General features: G+C 53.3%; 5 protein-coding genes across 5 annotated transcripts; 4 read left to right on the top strand and 1 right to left on the bottom strand.

The window, feature by feature from the left end:
- Nucleotides 1-1,573: 1,573 nt before the first annotated feature.
- ALTATR162_LOCUS12157 (uncharacterized protein) lies at nt 1,574-1,843 on the top strand (the record flags this gene model as incomplete). Its single annotated transcript, XM_043319803.1, has 1 exon — nt 1,574-1,843. The coding sequence occupies one exon, from the start codon at nt 1,574-1,576 to the stop codon at nt 1,841-1,843; it is 270 nt and encodes an 89-aa protein (XP_043175738.1).
- A 6,070-nt stretch (nt 1,844-7,913) lies between these two features.
- On the top strand, nt 7,914-8,544 carry ALTATR162_LOCUS12156 (uncharacterized protein; the record flags this gene model as incomplete). The annotated part of the gene is made up of 2 exons (XM_043319802.1): nt 7,914-7,961; nt 8,011-8,544. 2 exons carry the CDS (start codon nt 7,914-7,916, stop codon nt 8,542-8,544), a joined length of 582 nt encoding a protein of 193 aa, XP_043175737.1.
- Nucleotides 8,545-9,601: 1,057 nt separating this feature from the next.
- On the bottom strand, nt 9,602-11,122 carry ALTATR162_LOCUS12155 (uncharacterized protein; the record flags this gene model as incomplete). The annotated part of the gene is made up of 1 exon (XM_043319801.1): nt 9,602-11,122. The coding sequence occupies one exon, from the start codon at nt 11,120-11,122 to the stop codon at nt 9,602-9,604; it is 1,521 nt and encodes a 506-aa protein (XP_043175736.1).
- A 4,033-nt stretch (nt 11,123-15,155) lies between these two features.
- ALTATR162_LOCUS12154 (uncharacterized protein) lies at nt 15,156-15,374 on the top strand (the record flags this gene model as incomplete). Its single annotated transcript, XM_043319800.1, has 1 exon — nt 15,156-15,374. The coding sequence occupies one exon, from the start codon at nt 15,156-15,158 to the stop codon at nt 15,372-15,374; it is 219 nt and encodes a 72-aa protein (XP_043175735.1).
- An 84-nt stretch (nt 15,375-15,458) lies between these two features.
- On the top strand, nt 15,459-15,668 carry ALTATR162_LOCUS12153 (uncharacterized protein; the record flags this gene model as incomplete). Its single annotated transcript, XM_043319799.1, has 1 exon — nt 15,459-15,668. One exon carries the CDS (start codon nt 15,459-15,461, stop codon nt 15,666-15,668), a length of 210 nt encoding a protein of 69 aa, XP_043175734.1.
- Between the last annotated feature and the right edge of the window lie 1,210 nt (nt 15,669-16,878).

The following is a 16,878-nucleotide window of genomic DNA, read 5'->3' as shown; positions in this document are numbered from 1 at the left end:
TGGCCTGCCAGATTCATTATTGAATGCTATTAGGAAGTCATTGGACTAGATGAACTCCTTCTGAGAACGCGCTTCTGGGGTAAAGCGTACCTGAAGCAAGAACGCCGAAGATGTGACTCACTCTTCCTTAGTAGGTTAAGTTGCTTCCTAATTAGGCATGGTCCATTGGCGCTCCAGGAGCCTCCAGACCTCTCGATCCAGTCCAGTCCAAATTTCTCAAACTCCGGATCCAGTCCAGCCAAATCCAGTCCATCCAAATCCAGTCCAGTGCTAGTCCAGTCCAATTAGATCACTGCCTGGAAGCCATCAGAGAGGATCTGCCGCCTAGTTGCTTCCGCATCAGCTTGATCTTGGTAGGCAGATGCCGCCGCTCGAGGCGCGCAAGGAAAGAGCAGATGCATGAGAGCAGCGGAGAACGATTCACAGAGGGGCCATGAGCACAGCAAAGGCAGAGAGTGTCAGAGGAAGAAAGAATGCACAAAGAGCCCCTTCACGTCGTAGCGCCTTTCGCGAGGAATGGATATATTGTCTTCGTCGTAACGCCCTGTATGTTTCTCTTTGCACCAATCCCGATCGGTACTCTATCTACGCCTGAAGGCCAGCCCACCACCGTCACTCTACCGAGCGTGTTTCTGCAGGGCTTAGGATCACGGGCTCAGACGAAGGGACTCGAACTCGTCCACCTGCCTTTTCCGGGCGAGGTTTGTGATTGATAACCCGTACTGCAGTTGCTTGCTGCGCCGTCGAGTCCCACTCTCCATACGTGTCGCGATCTGGCGTTGCGGTCTTGCATCCGCTGATTACCGTGGGAGCACTTCGTCGGAAGATAACGAGGACGTTGACGATGCACATTGTGCTGGTGTGCGTGTCTGCAAGCAGTTGAGGGCCTTGGTCACGGTGAGTCTGTCGGGTCGGTGTGGCTCGGGGAATGGGAGCTATCGAGGATGGATGCTATGGATGCTATGGGTGCTATGGGTGCTATGGACGCTGTCTCCAGCTCTACTTAATCTCAGGAGCCAGAAGCGGTGCGAACGCCTACTTTCGTCTTCAAACTAAAAATAAGTCTAGAAGCTTGCCCGACTAAACTTACCAACTCCACTAGGCAATGACAATGGACACCAATGTACTCAAGCGCTCGTTTAGCGCCAGGCTGTATTTGGTCCACTACACACCAAAAGACAGCCAATGCTAATTGCGGATCATTCTACATTGACAAGCAGGTCAAACCACTCGGCAACATGCCACATGGGGCACTACTCGGGATCACTCTGCCCGTCATCACACTAAATCTTACTCAGCATCGCCGTGCTACAGGCTATGAATCCTTGACCGACAGCGACCACCGTAGAGCACTAAAGTGCACTGTGGGACAGTACTGTATGCGACCGTAGCAGCGACACTGCGCGTTACCAGCTTGTCAGCCGACCGCCCTTCGCCTCCCTACAGCTTGAAGCAGACTGTTGGGACAAGTCAGACTCCACTCCACCATTACATCCGCGCGGCCTGCTGTCGTTGCCCGTACAGGAGAGGACCCGACATTTGAGACCTCTGCTTCATTCGCCGTTCCATCTCCATGGCATCTCAGCAGCAGGCGCAGAAACTGGCCCGCGCCAAGGCTAGAAGAACCGCGAACAACAACTACCAGAGACTGATCAAGACACTATACTCGAAGCTGAGGAAGCTCAACGAGATATACAATGCCGATATCTACTTCGTGGCACGGCGCAATGGCCGTATTGTCGAATGCGCATCCGCGGACGCGACAGGCCGCAGGCCGTGGTCACCTCCAGACCGAGCAGCCCTTGTGAGTACCTCCTTGCTTTGCGATGACCACAACGATTGAGCTTTGGCAAGGACCGCTGCTACCCACCTCCTGCGACGACGCTGCTCGTTCATCCGGACCGAGCTGGTCGTAGACGAGAGAGAACGCCTCCTGATGTCGGACGAGCTAGCTGTGACTTGCACGACTGATCTGCAGCACCCGACGCTGGGCCAGCGACAAATTCAGATTGCGTCTTGAGCGAAAGAACCGACCGTCTAGCTCCCGCCCAAGCGAGGATCGCACCTGCTTGGCTGCTCACGCTCGTCCGTTCGACAGCATATCTACGCTGGGTCAACTGCGTCTTTCGTTGTGCTGGACCAGTATAGATGTCACGCGTTGGTAGTCGTTAGACAATATATTCTCACGGGCTGTATCTCAGTCGTAGTGGTATTCTCGCCGTCACAGCAGTGCACCTTACCCTTCCGACTACTCCAGTGACATTGTGCAGTACGTTCGCCGCTCGTCTTTGCGAACGACCCTGTGAGATTCATCCCGCCAGCTGTAAACGATACACGGCAGTGCAATGACGAGATCCAAAACAGTAGCTTTCTAGCGCAACTATCATCGGACTGCTGAATGAAGGGCACGGATGGATTTCTTCTTAGTGTACACTACGAGTCCGGCAGTAGCTGAGCTGCGCGCATCTGGCCGCGACAGCTCTTGAGGACCAGTGCCGCTTGTTGGAGTGAGACGGTCTCGACACAGGTGCCTCGTGACAAGACCATCATGATGAAGAGAGATGGCCCAGGGTGACAGGCTGAACTCGTATCCAAAACTGCGATGCGGACGCTGCGTCAGCACAGATAGCATAGCGCGAGTGTCGAAGTACAGACAGCTAGCCGGAAGCCGTGCCTGTGAAGACGGACTACTTGCTTGCAGCACTCCTCGCTGATGACTGATTCTTACCTTCTAGCTTGATTAGTATTGCAGCACTCCTTTTACAAGGGTGTGATTAGTGCAGCATCTTGCATGAAAATGGAAGTCGAGCCGTAGACGAGTGCTTGGTCTCAGGTCAGTGGATGCGATGTCTCACATCGTCACAGCATGCCGAGTGGTTGCTAACGTCATGCTTGCTCATGATCTCAGGTTGCCATTTCCACGCAGCCGGTGACGGGTGCTCTCTCTTCACCGCCTAGACCGGTCACAGAGCACCATGTATAAAGGCTGTCTCAACGCTTTGGACTTGCATCTGCCGAAAGTCAGTACAGCCATGAGTTACCGCGACAACAACGTAGTCCTGCCGACCCGCGATTTCCACCACATCCGCAGCCTGCTAGACGTGCAACAGCTGATGCCATCTCCGCTTGCTCCGATAGTGGAAGAGCCGGAAGCGGACAGGTATACTCGCAATCGTGAGATTCTCGCAGCAACTACCTCGTAAGATGAGACATAGCCCTGTTCGCAGTCGCCTGCAATTAACACAGCGCAGTTCTTCAGGGCAGGCTTTCAACTTCGTCGCCGACGCGTCTCACCAGCTTGCTGAAACCGTGGGCTGGAAGGTTGAAGTCGACGGTAAATAAGAGAAGCAGGATGAGAGCAATGCAGAGCGAAAGGTGTGTAGAGAGATGTTACTGAAATGGCTCGACCCAGTAGTCAGGTGTTGTCTTACAACGACAATCGATCGAACCTTTAGATAAATCAAGGCCATTCTTCATGCACATCCGCGAGATGAGCCGATCTATGTGACTATGTGACTGTCGTGCGACCCGCAAAACGGCGATCGTACAGCCTCGGCGGGACCAAGCAAGACTGCGTGCTGTGTGCTGCTTGTATCTGCCCTACACCTCACACTCACTCCTACATTTCACATGCACTAGTGTTGAGCTAGACTTCAAAGGATTTCACCATCGTCCGTGCATCCGCCCACTGCCCCACCAGCATCGTCACCCTACAGGCCAGCGCTGAGGCTGCGTGAGCTATCAGCTACCTGCGGTCTTGATGATGGTATGGCTTCGAGTCTTGGTTCCGCCGCTGCTCACCGAGTAGATCAGCTCTATGGCCGGGTATACGTTGCCTAGCGTCAGCGTGGGATAAGAGTGGTTATCGAAGACAGTGCTCTTGCTCCCGATAGCATATTAAGATATCAGCTCCTGAACGAGGTCTTTCCTGCAAAACTGGCCACGTAGGTATCGCCTGGCGTACTGCTCAACGACATCGCGCAACGCACCCGAGCGCGCTACAGGCGATAGCAAGATATCTATGCCACGACTGAGCCCCGCTTCTGTAAGCGCCGTGGGCGCCTGGAAGCTGAGGCAGAGCGACGGACAGGTCCCTGGTGATGCAAGAGGAGCTACAACTCCAGAGTCGTGAAACTCTAGGCAAAGGAAGCGGTCTAGTCTTGTGGATCCATGTTGTACGGACAAAAGGTAAAAAAGCCACTGCTCTTATATTCCAGTACACTTATAGACATGTGCTATTGCTAATCTATTCGTAAAGCTCACACGGTCCCATCCTCCTCTGCTACGGCGCCACGGTCCCTATCAAGGCAACAGGAAGCACTTCGATGCTCCACCAGCGGCTTCTTCAGGCGTAGTGAGACACGGCCATGCGGCCCTGCTTCCATCCCCGCTCTTTGTCGGTCAAATCGGACATTCCCGTCCTATCGAATCGTGTGCCCAGGGAGATCTGGGGCGTTGTGTGCGTGATTTCGATGCCGCTAGTGACTTGGATAGCTCCTGCCAGAGTATTTTTCATCGAGTGAAGGGGCCAATGAATGTCCTCACAATGCACACGCCCTTTCTTTGCATGAATGTCTTGACACTATGAGATATGGATTATGGAGCTGCTCCGCTCGTGTAGTTCGCTGCTGGTGCCCAGTCGAGGTCGGAGTTTTCCGGTCGAAGGAAAGATTCGGCGAGTCTGAACGGCAAGGCAGACAGCTTTCGTCGGCATGAATGTTGTAGCGCCACAGCGTACCAGCGACAGGGCCTCTTCCCGCGGGAGGCGTAAAGTTTATGCACGAACAGGTTGGGACACTATGCAACATCGCCACTCTTGGGGAGGACTCGTGAGGTTGCAGGTTCCAAGCGTGATTGTTGATTCCACAGTAAATTCTGCCGACACGATAGGCCTTGTAGTATTCTTCCATCAAATATCAGTGGGATCCTTGCTACTACCTCCCTCGCCTTCCATTTCTGGACGCTTTCCCGCCCGCGGTTCACGTCAAAGAGGAAAAAAGCTGCGACTAGGCCCACGTTCCTATGCCTCAGCCATTTCCGTTGGAAAGCATCTTCCCAGGCCCCTAGACATATCAACATTGAGAGATTGTATCGTCCTCTAGGCTGTTCAGTCTTTTCGCACCCTCCATATTGCCACGAATTATATTCTTTTGATTGTACCCTGCACTTTCGAGTTTTGAGAGATTCGATGATTCGGCTCTTAACCATAGACAAGCAAAAGCGAGAGGACACAGTAACTGTGTTACTGTGCAAGCCTGTCCGCAGTCAGATCGCATTTCGCAACAACGATGATTAAGACCTACCAGAAGGATTGGCTGGGGGAGGCTTGTACTCATCTTGCTATCGATGAGCAATCCAATAGAAATGGCGTACGCTCCGCCCAATTGGAATGACCCGGCGATTGCGTTGGTGATTATGAAAACGATCAACAAATGCTTGCATCGCATTCCGTCTTGTCCCGATTCGGATGTTGTATCTTCTATTAGCCGTACAGATGACACTATCGAGGATAGGAGTGAAGTTGCTGCAAAAAAATAAAGCGGCCCTGAGTCGTAGGCAGAGTCACCACTGCTACTTCTATTTTAGCTAGTCAAATCGGATGATGGGAGCCATATGTCCTACCTCTTAGGCCGTATGTTAACCAGAGCCGTCAAAAACATAGTCGCATATGTAAACCACATAGCCCAAGATGCAAAAGGTAAGGCACGTAGGATTCGAACGAGCTGGTTATCCCATGAATTAGCAGGTCCGAAGAGTTTACTTGGATTTTCTTACATTTGTGCCGGTGGAAAGATGGAGGTTGCATCGTACAGCCATGTCGACCAAGTACAACTTATCTTTAGAGAGAAGCGCAAACACAATTGCAGTTATACCAGCTATAGACAGGCATGCTTGAAGGAAGCTGAGGAAAGCAGACGGCTTGTGATACCGGACACCGTGATATATGAGCACCACGCTCAGTAGGAGTTCAACCGAAAAGCAAACAGTAAAACCAGTAAGGAGAAAAGCCATATCGAAGAAAGAGGATCTGCGCAGCATCTACACGGGAAGGCACCCACTCATATACTACATCCAGGAATTCACATGCCTCGCGTGCCGAGCACGTTGGCTCTGAGTGTTCGACGCCCAGCACCGACAGATGTAGCGCATGAATGAGGCACGACCGATGCTTCAGCGCTCCTTGTTACCGCTGTTCATTGGAGAGGGGGGGCGGGAAAGGCTGTGCAGTCTGATGCGGTGTTCCACCTCTATTGCACCTGACACGTCCCCACCCTCTAGGATACGGCTCCTCCCTTGGAGCCATACACGATACCGCCGCGTGAATCCTTATGCAAGCTGCGCACGTCTCCCACAAGCCATGATAAGGGTTGGAAACCACTGTGTTCTGCGATGCACGGGTATGGAGCAAACCAGGGATGTAAGTGGGTTCCCTATTGCCAAGCTGGAGTGCCGACGGCATTACGATCGGCTACACATGATAGTGCAGCTGAAGCTCGTCCTTGTTTGCTTCAGAAGAGAAAGTCCATGCGTGACCGCTTGCGTGACATACTTTCTAATATTGGAAAGGTCCGTAGAATTTAATCTTGGCAAGGACACAGCAGCCAGCAACTGATGGAACAATAAACTGGATCCAGCCTCACAGAGCGGTGTAAAACTGACAAAGAGAACAACATAAGTAACTACAGCAGACTCGGCACTGCTGCGCATAGTTAGTTTATGAGATGAAAGAAAAGGGCGGACGTCGCACATCCCTGAGTAGCGATATTGTCACAGGACACGTATGGGCGTACATGGGAGGCGGCATATCCATCATCCCCCTGGAACTTAGGATATTGGAGGCGCAGCTAATCCTAGACAGGGTAAACTTACCAAGGTGCGTCTCTAGGTGAAGAGACGCACTGTGCCGCGAGACAAGTTCGCACTTTGTGCCTTCGGCGCCCCCCATTCGCAATTTCGTAAGGCTAGCTTTAATCTATCATAACTGAATGGTAATTGCTCCTTGAGAATACCAGCGTCCGACATGAATCGCTGCTTTTTTAGCCGTGCTATCGATTGTTCCGTCACCGTCGTCAATCAACGCTTTGTTGCCTTTAGCCCTGGCTGTTATCTGACTGTTTTTCGTCATGGTCATTGCATTTGTGCTTTGGTGTACGGTATGATTGTAATCGATTCGCACAAGCCAGGCGAGACTTTCCCATACAGAGAGGTCGTGAAAAGGTTTGGTACTCACCGTAACACACACGCGAGGAGGCACCGAGGCATACAGCAGCCAGCGCCCTGTCTTGCGCGAGCTTGCGGAGACACGGTTAGCAGCCCCCTGGACCTTCTTCCTAGTAGACCTACTCGTTCTGCAAGCGACCGGAACTCTGCGCGAGCTGGACAAGTCGTTCTTCAACAGCCATGATCTCGACATCTAAGTCCTGCTTCGCGTCGGTACTTCCGGCCGCAAGCCCACAGTCTCGCAAGCAGTTGGCCGACGCAACCCGATCGGCTTGGAAGGACGTGCCGGACGGGCTCAGCTTGCGTGGTATGTTCGGAAGCGTGTGCGTATGGCAGCGCTATGGGGGTTGGTACTGTAGGGATACAGGATGTCCCTAGAACTCCGGTACTCTCCTTGAGGACGTGCTTGTGTGCTTGCATGCAGAGAAGGGAGCAGCTGAGGATAAGTAATGTGGACAAGGCCCTCTGGCTGTGTCTTTTCCTGACATGCTGTGCCCCGCGGCATGCTAATCTTAGCCTACGCAACGTAGACCACAGCGCATACTATTCGGGCCCATTGCAGGGCTCAGACAGCAGGATGCCCTGCTGCGCATCTATGTTAGCAGTTCAGAGCCAAAGATAGATCTGCCCTGTCTTAAAAGACCGTCGGCGAGCATCTGCCCAAGACGCATACCTAACCCAGAGCTCGCACCATGTCGTCCTACCAGCCAGCCCCACAGATCAAGGAAGAGACGGAGCAGGTGGGCTGGAAGCCTGTTCAATCCCACTGTGCCTCGCTGACGTGTGCAGGTCGAGCAGACAGCTATTCTGGTCGCGATTGGCGGACAGTTCGAGAGTATCGGCCAGCAGATGCAAAGACTCCTTGGGGACGCAAAGTTTGAGGAAGCGTACCGCTCTGAGCAGCGGAAGCTACAGCAGAGCGTAGCGGGGTACAAGAAACTGCAGCTCGAGAACGACAGCTTAGCGCGAACCAACACTTACTACCTAAAAGAGCTGATCCCCAACTACGAGAGCGTCTTGCAGCTCCAAAAGCAAACCCTCGAGGAGACGGAGGCTGAGAACCTGGAGCTCAAGGCCAAGACCAGGGTCCTGGAGGAGAATCACGCACGGGTACTGGAGCTGCTGAAGACGCAGGATCAGAAGCTAGACGGGCTCCGGGCGGAGATCCAGGTCTTATTTGAGGCCAGGCTTAGTCATGACCCGCAGTCGCCTCCCGCTATACGGAAACGGCTGAGGTCTTGCAGGCTTGTCGAGGATGCACCCGCGAGGAGGGTCATGAAGTGCAGATTGGAGAAGCCTACTGAAATGAAACTAGGTGCATGAGAAGTCCAATTCCATCCTGTTCACGCCTCTTGTTTATTGCAATCTCTAGAACACAAATCATAGCAGCTGAGCATAACATGGTACGTCGTAATTCGTGGTCTACTGGCCTCCCAAAGTGACTCGGTGTCCGCTGCATGATGAGGCTTGAGCGGGCCAAGGTGCGACCGCTGTTGCCGAGCACGGCACTCGGTCAGCAAGGTCAGCAAGGTCAGCAGTCCCTAGGTTGGTATTGTTCCTAGGCGCTTTTTGGCACAGCGGTTGCCGCAACGTGACTCGACCAGCTGCATTTTCCGACAGGCCTGCAAGCCGAGTACTTTGACGTGATGGCATGGGTTGAGGTTGAGGTTGAGGTCGGTGCATATGAGTCAGCGTGGCGTTGATGCTTCAGGATGCACCGTGTCCGTGCGCTCAATGACCCAGTTCGCGCAATGAACACTCCACCACAACAATTACCTATACAGATCGCATCACAACTCCACCAATATAGGGCCGATCCAGGAAGCGATTGCAGAAATCGAATCGTGCGCGCCTGGCGCATCTTTTTCGTACGCACAAGTCAGCGAGACTGCAAGCCGTTTGGTATCATCCTTGCGACAGGCAGGATGATGCCAGAGTCTGGCGTAACATGACGTTGTGTGCCCGCCATGTAAATATCCAGCAGGGTAAGTGATGCTGCCGTATCCAAGAGTCTTCTACTAACGTCGTAGGCCGCACACTGGCACCCAAAACCTATGGCTGGCAATAGAAAGCAGAGGTTAGCGGGCTGCTGTCTCGACTGTAATGGCCGGGATACGTAGTTACTAAGGGGAAACAAAATTCCGAGGGCAAACATCCATCTGGGGCGACAACGAGTGCCTGCAGAGGATAAACTACATGCTCTTTCCCTACCACGCGTGAGCGAAGCCGAGGACAGATGCCGAAGACTTAGACGCGAACATGGGAAAGAAGCTCCATAGGCAGTAATGAGCATTGCAACGATAGTGTGAATCTAGGAGGACAACGGTGACTGTGATTTACATCATCTGAAGTATCTCATTCGAATTGTGCTGCCATCTTCTTAGCATCTAGGCCTTATTTTCCCGTAGAGAGGAACCTCAGACCCGCCCTTGATACACTTGGTAACCTTGAAGACATTGTTGATGGTGGAGGCCTTTGTCATGGACTCCCTCTTCGCCTTGCTCTTACGTGCTGCCGTCGTCTGTGTTGGCCGTGCATTGGTTGCGACGTTACGAAACAAATCTATTTGCACATCTGCCTTTCTCTTTGTGCCGTTCTTTGGGGGAGTATCTGGATTCCCGTCGTTGAATGAGAGTGGGAGTATGCGTGGGCTTTGTCCGGGTGTGAGCTGGCCTGCATTGCGGAGCACACCAGATTTTCGAAGAGTGTCAATGATAACTTCTACTCTCTGCTTCTCACTGGTCTTGTTCAGGTCCTCGTCTGCAGCTGTCTCGTCGTCCACCGGGTCGTCCCATCGCCGCATGTTGGCATGACCCGCGACTTCATCACAGGGTCCCTTTACTACCAAATCCCACTTGTCCTCGAGATCTTTACCCATCGGCTCGGGATCGTTGTTCAGCCATACTGTGACTCCGTCCTTTCGGTCGCGAACGATGTTGCACATCTCGCGAGCTATGCGTCGCACACCGGGTACCTTCAACGTGGTGCCAGCCACGATAACAGCGTCTGGTCTCATGCGCATGTCATAAGCTGCGCAAGAACCGATCGACTCATCGTCAGGGTTGTGTTCGTTGTAAAGGACCATGCGAGGACGCAACCGACCAATGCCGTGGCTTCGCTTGTCTGCAAACTGACGGATCTCATCGTTCTCTACACAGCTTGGGCAGGGAGGTGGGCTAGGCCCATTGAATTGCTCGGCATCGAAATCCGTCACCGCATGGCATTTGGAGCACACCATGTAATCTAAACTACCGTGCACCTGGACAGTCTTGGGCCATGGTCCTTTCTTAGGCAGAGGGACTTGGGTACTGAGAGGGGGTAGTGAAGTGTCAATGCCGTCGACGTTCTGGGTGTAAAGTCTCATTAGGCGCCCTTCCTGAGCCAGGGTCGCGAGAAGAAGGTGGAAGGCGGTAGGCTGCGCAGATTTAGCGTGCTGTGACAGTGTGCGCACCATGTCGTGGAATGCCGATGTGGACTCGTCATCCTGGTAGACAGACGCATCGAAGAGGTCTTTGCCAGAGGACTTGAGCTTGTGTTCCTTCTTGAGCGTGTTGAACAGGCCCGTAGCAGATCGGAAATCGGGAATGCCAGCCGAAACCGAGATGCCTGCACCTGCGATAACCACAATCTTGCGCTTCTTTTGCAGAACGCTCAGTAAGCGCTGCAGCTGTGGTAGCTCATTTTCTTTCACACTAGGCCCTGAGAGGTCCAGGTACTCTGCCGTACGCTCCTTGGGCTCCACCGTCTTCCTCCTCTTTGCTGGGCGCGGGTTGTCGTCGTTGCTAAAAGGTGGAGAGGGCATGTTTTCTGGCGCGGGTGAGCTCTTGGCCGGTGAACGTCGCACTGATGGTACGCGCTTCGTTTGTCCACGGTGGGTGTAGGAGGAACAAGTCTCTGGCATAGTGTGGGATGGATGTGAGTTGGAAGTGAGTTGGAAGAACGATGGAGTACCTGGGGGCATTCGCCGATGTTTATACGTTTTCAGGCCGCCGACACACTAATTCTGATCTGACGTCTGGTTCATGCGGTAGACTTGCAGAGCTGGGAAACGACATCCAGTGGGACTCTATCATGATCGATGTACGAGCCTTGTCTGCAGCATCTAAGGATACGCTGTCACAAGAATAGACGCAACCGTAAGGACCTACAACGAAGCTTTGTTACTCTACAGACAAGATCTTTCTACATGGTGGCACCCTCAAGTGTTGAGGGGCGAGTATCAAAACGGGGCTATCCAACGTTGCAGAAGCCAAAGACCGCAATGAATCTAGATCCTCTATCACGGTATCTGCTTAGATCTTTCTATGGAATTCTATCGGAACCTGAGCGATACCGCGCCCATTTCTAGTGATAGTGGATGCTAGATATACAGGTGAGTTCAATTGAGTAGTCCATTCTACGCATGATGGCCCGAATCTGTCTAACGTGAAGGCGCTCTAGATTGGTTTCCACTAGAACTCAAATAGACTGGTCTCGTCTGTGTTGCCCATCGGGACATGTATCTTACTTTGGCTTGTTTCGGACACCACCGCCATGGCCGTATAGCCACGCGGAGGACAGGGAGAGAAGGGCGTAGCTTCAAACACCTGTCACATGCAAGAGGAGGGTGCGGCTGAGCTACAGCAAGCTCGATTTGAAACAGGTGCCGGATAGACTTGTCAAGTCTTCTGCTACCACAGACGATCAACATCCGTCTGGGCGTCCGCGCTTGGCCGGCGCGTATGCTGCCGACCATGCAGACAGCGAAGCATGATCAGGGTGAGGCGTACGAAGCCTCATGCTGTCCTCAACGAGCTATGCCTACTGATGGCTTGGTCGTTTACGCGCTCCGAACAAGCTGGTCGTGCGACCCTCAGCCCAATTATCCGTCCTGTGAGAGCCTTCCTTTGAGGTTCATCGGCCCATCATGCTGTAACGCACCCCACGATCCAAGGACGAACAAGCTGGAAGGCTTTGGAGAGAATCCCTGCGCAGCAAGATGCATTGATGGAGCAACCTCCAGCTGACATGAGACCACGATCTGCCACAGCTATTCTTCTCGCCAACCTCAGCTGCCCCAGCGGCTTCAACACGCAAGGCAGACTCAGGCCCGTCGACCCTATCGGAGCACTGGGACGAGCTCTGGCATGTTGCTCGATCGGTGGAGATGTTCATGCTGTCGCACACTTGACGGGGTAGACGGTAGCAGCATCCTGGTACTCGAACAGCTACGAGTCTAGAGCGTGGACAATGATGCTGCGCTCTTTATGCGTGGCCGATGAGAATAGTCGATTGGCGGAGGCGACGGCAAGGCCTGTAGGTGGTGATGTCAGAGGTGGTGTGAGGAGATGAAACTTCCGGCGCTGCGAAGCAAACAGGAGAGCATAAAAGCCATGGTGAATTATCAACAGAATTGTCAAGCTGCCATACTCGCTTCTTCCTTCTCTCTCGCCTAGGGCTCATTCAGCCAGTCACAAAAGATGCCGGAAACGATTTTCTTCTTCTTCACATATAGGCAGAACACAAGACATTTGGTGGTAAGTTAATCTGCTCGTTCATTTCAACTCTTCGAAGATCTAATGTATGTGGATAAAAAAGAGTTTTTCCGGGCCGGGTCTCGACATCTCTGGCAATGGAACATGCGAGGAGATGTACTCAAATCATCACACCCACGCCACCGAGCTCAGTCGGGCGCCAGACGACGAAGACTGTGACGCTAGATGCAGAACATGTCAGCACGGGGTTTTCCCAACAGGCGATGGAGACTCTTCGGGCGTGCCGGCCGACAGAGAGTATGCTTCCAGATACGACACAGACGACGAAGGTGAAGACGAGGCAACCCCTCAAGTCGGCTCAGCCATACCAGACGAAGACGGCTATGCTGCTGGACATGCTCACGTCGTCCCGGATACAATGCCTGGACAAAGTTTGCTGCTCGAGCCGCTACGCGCCAAAGCACTTCCGGATAGCTCTGCTGCGGCGATTACAGAGACGACAGAGAGTGCGAGCGGCAGTTCCGAAAATCCCATAGTGCTCGACGACGACGGCGGTGACAGAGGCACAGAAGCAGGACGCCGAACGTTTTGTCGCTCGACCAGTCCTGTGTCAGACCACAGCAATAGTTGTAGGGTTGATAGCTCTCCAAACACCACTCCAGATAGACGGGTGGGAAAGAAGCGCAAGCGGGCCTCTAATGGAGAGGACGAGGACATGCTACGTGGGGGCAAGGTCCAATGCTGAGGATAGAGGCTTGAATAGACTAAGGAGGCGGCTCAGCTTTGGTTTGTGGCACTTGATGGTTCTTCAGTCATTCGGCTTCAGTCCTTCTGATGCCGTGGCCACTTTCCAGACTACATTGCAGGACAATAAATGATTCCATCACGGTTACGGGCGCAGAGACCTTGTTATTGCACCGCAATGAATCTTTCTACACATTCTATCCTTGAGAGCCTTGCTGCAACTGATTTTGTTCGGAGTGGTGTCATCGCCAGCATTTGTATTACGAGTAGCTTTCGACTTCTCTCAAACCATAGCACCACTTACAAACAATCCAGATCTTCACTCCTGACACTCTGAGCACCTGAACTGCGACGTCGCCTGCTACGCCGCGAACCGACTCTGCGTCTTCGAGAGCAGGGCGGAGCCAGAGGCGCTGCCCCTTTCGCAAAGCACGCACCAAGCGAGATCTACCTAGAGGCCGCTTAAGAGGCACGGTTTGAGTTGCAGGACTGAGTGTATACTGTAAGAGCGGCTCCTCGAGCGACATGCGCTCGTCAGAGCTCAGGACAGTACCCATATCGTACTACACATAGCGCTAGGGCGAACACCCTGCCATGAGCATAGCTCACATGCGTTATCTGCCCTGAGCAGTACAGTACCGACCCTCTGCAGTCCGCACTTGCCCCGATGACTCGACACGGTGAAGAGAGGTGCACCCCACATCATTCCCTGCTACCCTCGGCCGTCCACTTGGTGTCATCACAAGTGGTCTGAGTGGGCTGCAATCAATACTCCTGCATAGACGTGCTCGGAAGTCGACCGCGCGACAGAGCGCTTGTGTCGAGCACGCACCTTGGCTGTCATTCTATGGTCGCTCCAGGTAAGGCTGTGAGCGATACTGTAGGCTGTTGCATCGTACAGTAGAGCACGGGGTGCACAAACGTGCAGTCGATTTAAGGTTTTCTCGTGCGACAACTCCTGTCTGGGCATGCGCAGGGTGGGTCCACGGCGCCGTGCAGCGCCGCTGCTGCAGGCAGCAACATCATTTGAGGACGATCCACTGGCAGGGGTCCAGCTTATGTTTTGCCGACGACTAACTTGTTGATTGCATTGCTGTTTTATTCTTGACAGTGAGCGCTTAACTACATACGGAAGGTGGGGGCTGAGCAAAACAGTGTTTTGCATCCGCGTGCAGGGTGGGCTTATGCGAAGTGGCGTGCGCCTGGAGGTAAGTCATAGGCATGGTATTTCCGTGAGCGTATACTGCGCATGGTGACGCGCAGCACAAGGGAGGCCACAATCAAGCGCGTTTTCTCATGATACTGTATTTACATGGACGAGGCCACGTACTCGCGACTGGGTCGAGCTCGTCTGAGCAGCGACAATCAGAAGGGTGCAAGCCCAACGCATGAGAGCAGCTGCACCATCTAGTCACGATGACCTTGCATTAGCTCTAGACGCGCAATTTGCTGCACAGTCTTCGAGGCTGACTCGTGGCTTTGCTGGAGATGGCTGCGCTTCTGCATCGCCCGCATAAGTGGAGACGGCGAACACCATAAAGGACAAAGAATCTAGCCTACATAGCTCCCCAAGTCCACAGCATCGTCCTGTCCTCGCGGCCTGCTTAGTCTACGCCAGTCCGCCCTGTCCTAGAGCGAACCACAAATCGCTTGCGTTCGCGGAACCAGGCACACAAGCTCGCCAACCACCACACATAGTACGAGTTCGACACCGAGATGGAATCAGCAGCAAAAGCAACGGACAAGAAGGATAAGGCAGGCGGCGCGGAGCCTACGCTTTCTCCAGCACGCGAGCAACCGCAGCTACCCACATCAACAAGTCTGACAGATCCAGTTCCAGCCATCAAGGACGAACTTGATTCCTTACCTCCTCTACCGCCAAGTCCGCATTCGGAGGTCACATACAAAGCCGAAAATCCGCAATCCAAAGGCTAGGTCGAACGGGTGCCCACAGCGATGGAGCAAGCCACTGTCGCTTGCTTCTTCCTCGACGTTACCACGACAGGCCCTCTAACCATGATGGAGCTCTGGCTCTGGGCGCAAAGGGGTTCCAAGAAGGTCGTCGTTTGCGGTGGCTCGGAGTTCCGGCGTGCTGCCAACGTCAAGCTCATTTGCAATCGCTACAACACCCCGTTCGAGGAAGAGTTTGGAGATGCAGAATCTGCCATCGATAAAAGGCTCGAGGAGAAAGGAATGAGGTTTGATAAGAACGGCGGTCTCGTTGGTTGACTGGCGGGTATCTGTATGTGTACCAGTCGTTTGATATTGATGTAGAAGTGGCAGCCGCCTGAGAATGAATCCTTATCTTTACTTCTGCATCCCGTGCTTGGGAGGGCGTGGCGGACGATGGTCTCTATGCTATACGATGCACGAGACATGGCGGAAACGCGATCGGATACCTGCATAAAGTATCAAGACGACTTTGGGCAACAGCTGGGGGCTTGGCTGCACACTCTGAACGCACGAAAACTGTGCATGGAAAAGACCGACCGACTGACTTGCTGCACGCCCATGCTCTCGCCCAGACTGGTGAGCGCATGCCAAGCCTGGTGCTGCGCAGCATGAGAGTGCACCGCGCAGCGCTGAGCGGTCCTCGTCGACGCAGCATCTCACAGTCCCTGATTGTCTAGCAGAGACTGGGCGGATTACACTCACATGCGCTTGCAGTTTCTGCTTCTTGCACGCCGCTTAGATGTTATCCCACGCTTGCCCCTGTCTCGCTTATCGCACGCTTTACCTTATCCGATCTAGCTTCTGTAAGATGAGTTCATGTTTGTTGACAAGAGTCCGTAAGCTTGTTACGTATTGCTAGGATAGTAACTCGTATGGTACAGATATCGTGGTAAAGCTATTGTAATGTAGAGGAGGAAGTACATTTGAGATCCACCCGTGAACCCGAACCATCTCCTTCTGTACAATCCACTTCGAGCACGCCAGTAGAGCTCCCTCGTACGCCCCAATCCACAGCAATTATGGATAGTCGATTCAGCTCTGTCCCGAAGTACCTAATTCGCGAGTAGTATGCCCATTGATGAAGCACTGGGTGCGTTGCATAGCCTCTTGTGGCTGCCGCCTCGTCGACTAGCGAGTTGCTACGTAGCAGCTGCATCGCCTGGTCAAACCTGATCTCCCCAATCCACTCTAGCAGCATCGTCGCAGCTACAGTAGGGCTCGTGTATGCTATAGCAAACAAGCCGTGCTTTGAATCCTTGTTGTCCAGGACTGACCACAGAAGCAGCAGGTCAATGTTAGGATTGTAAAGAGGTCTCAGGTTATGTAGCGTAGGATGGTACGTAACAGGCACAAAAAGGTCTATTTGTACTTAGACGAATCGCTACTGTTGTAGCGATTCTTACGACTGGCTTATATACTCTGTGCCTTGGCAAGCTAGGCTAGCTTCAGGCGCTCTGGTCCTGACAGTCAAGACGCGGGTCGTCTG

The sequence above is a fragment of the Alternaria atra genome (assembly GCF_907166805.1).
Source record: "Alternaria atra isolate CS162 genome assembly, contig: 7, whole genome shotgun sequence".
Lineage (NCBI taxonomy): Eukaryota > Fungi > Ascomycota > Dothideomycetes > Pleosporales > Pleosporaceae > Alternaria > Alternaria atra.
Note: the sequence above shows the minus strand (reverse complement) of the source record. Positions and strands in the feature narration are given on the sequence as shown.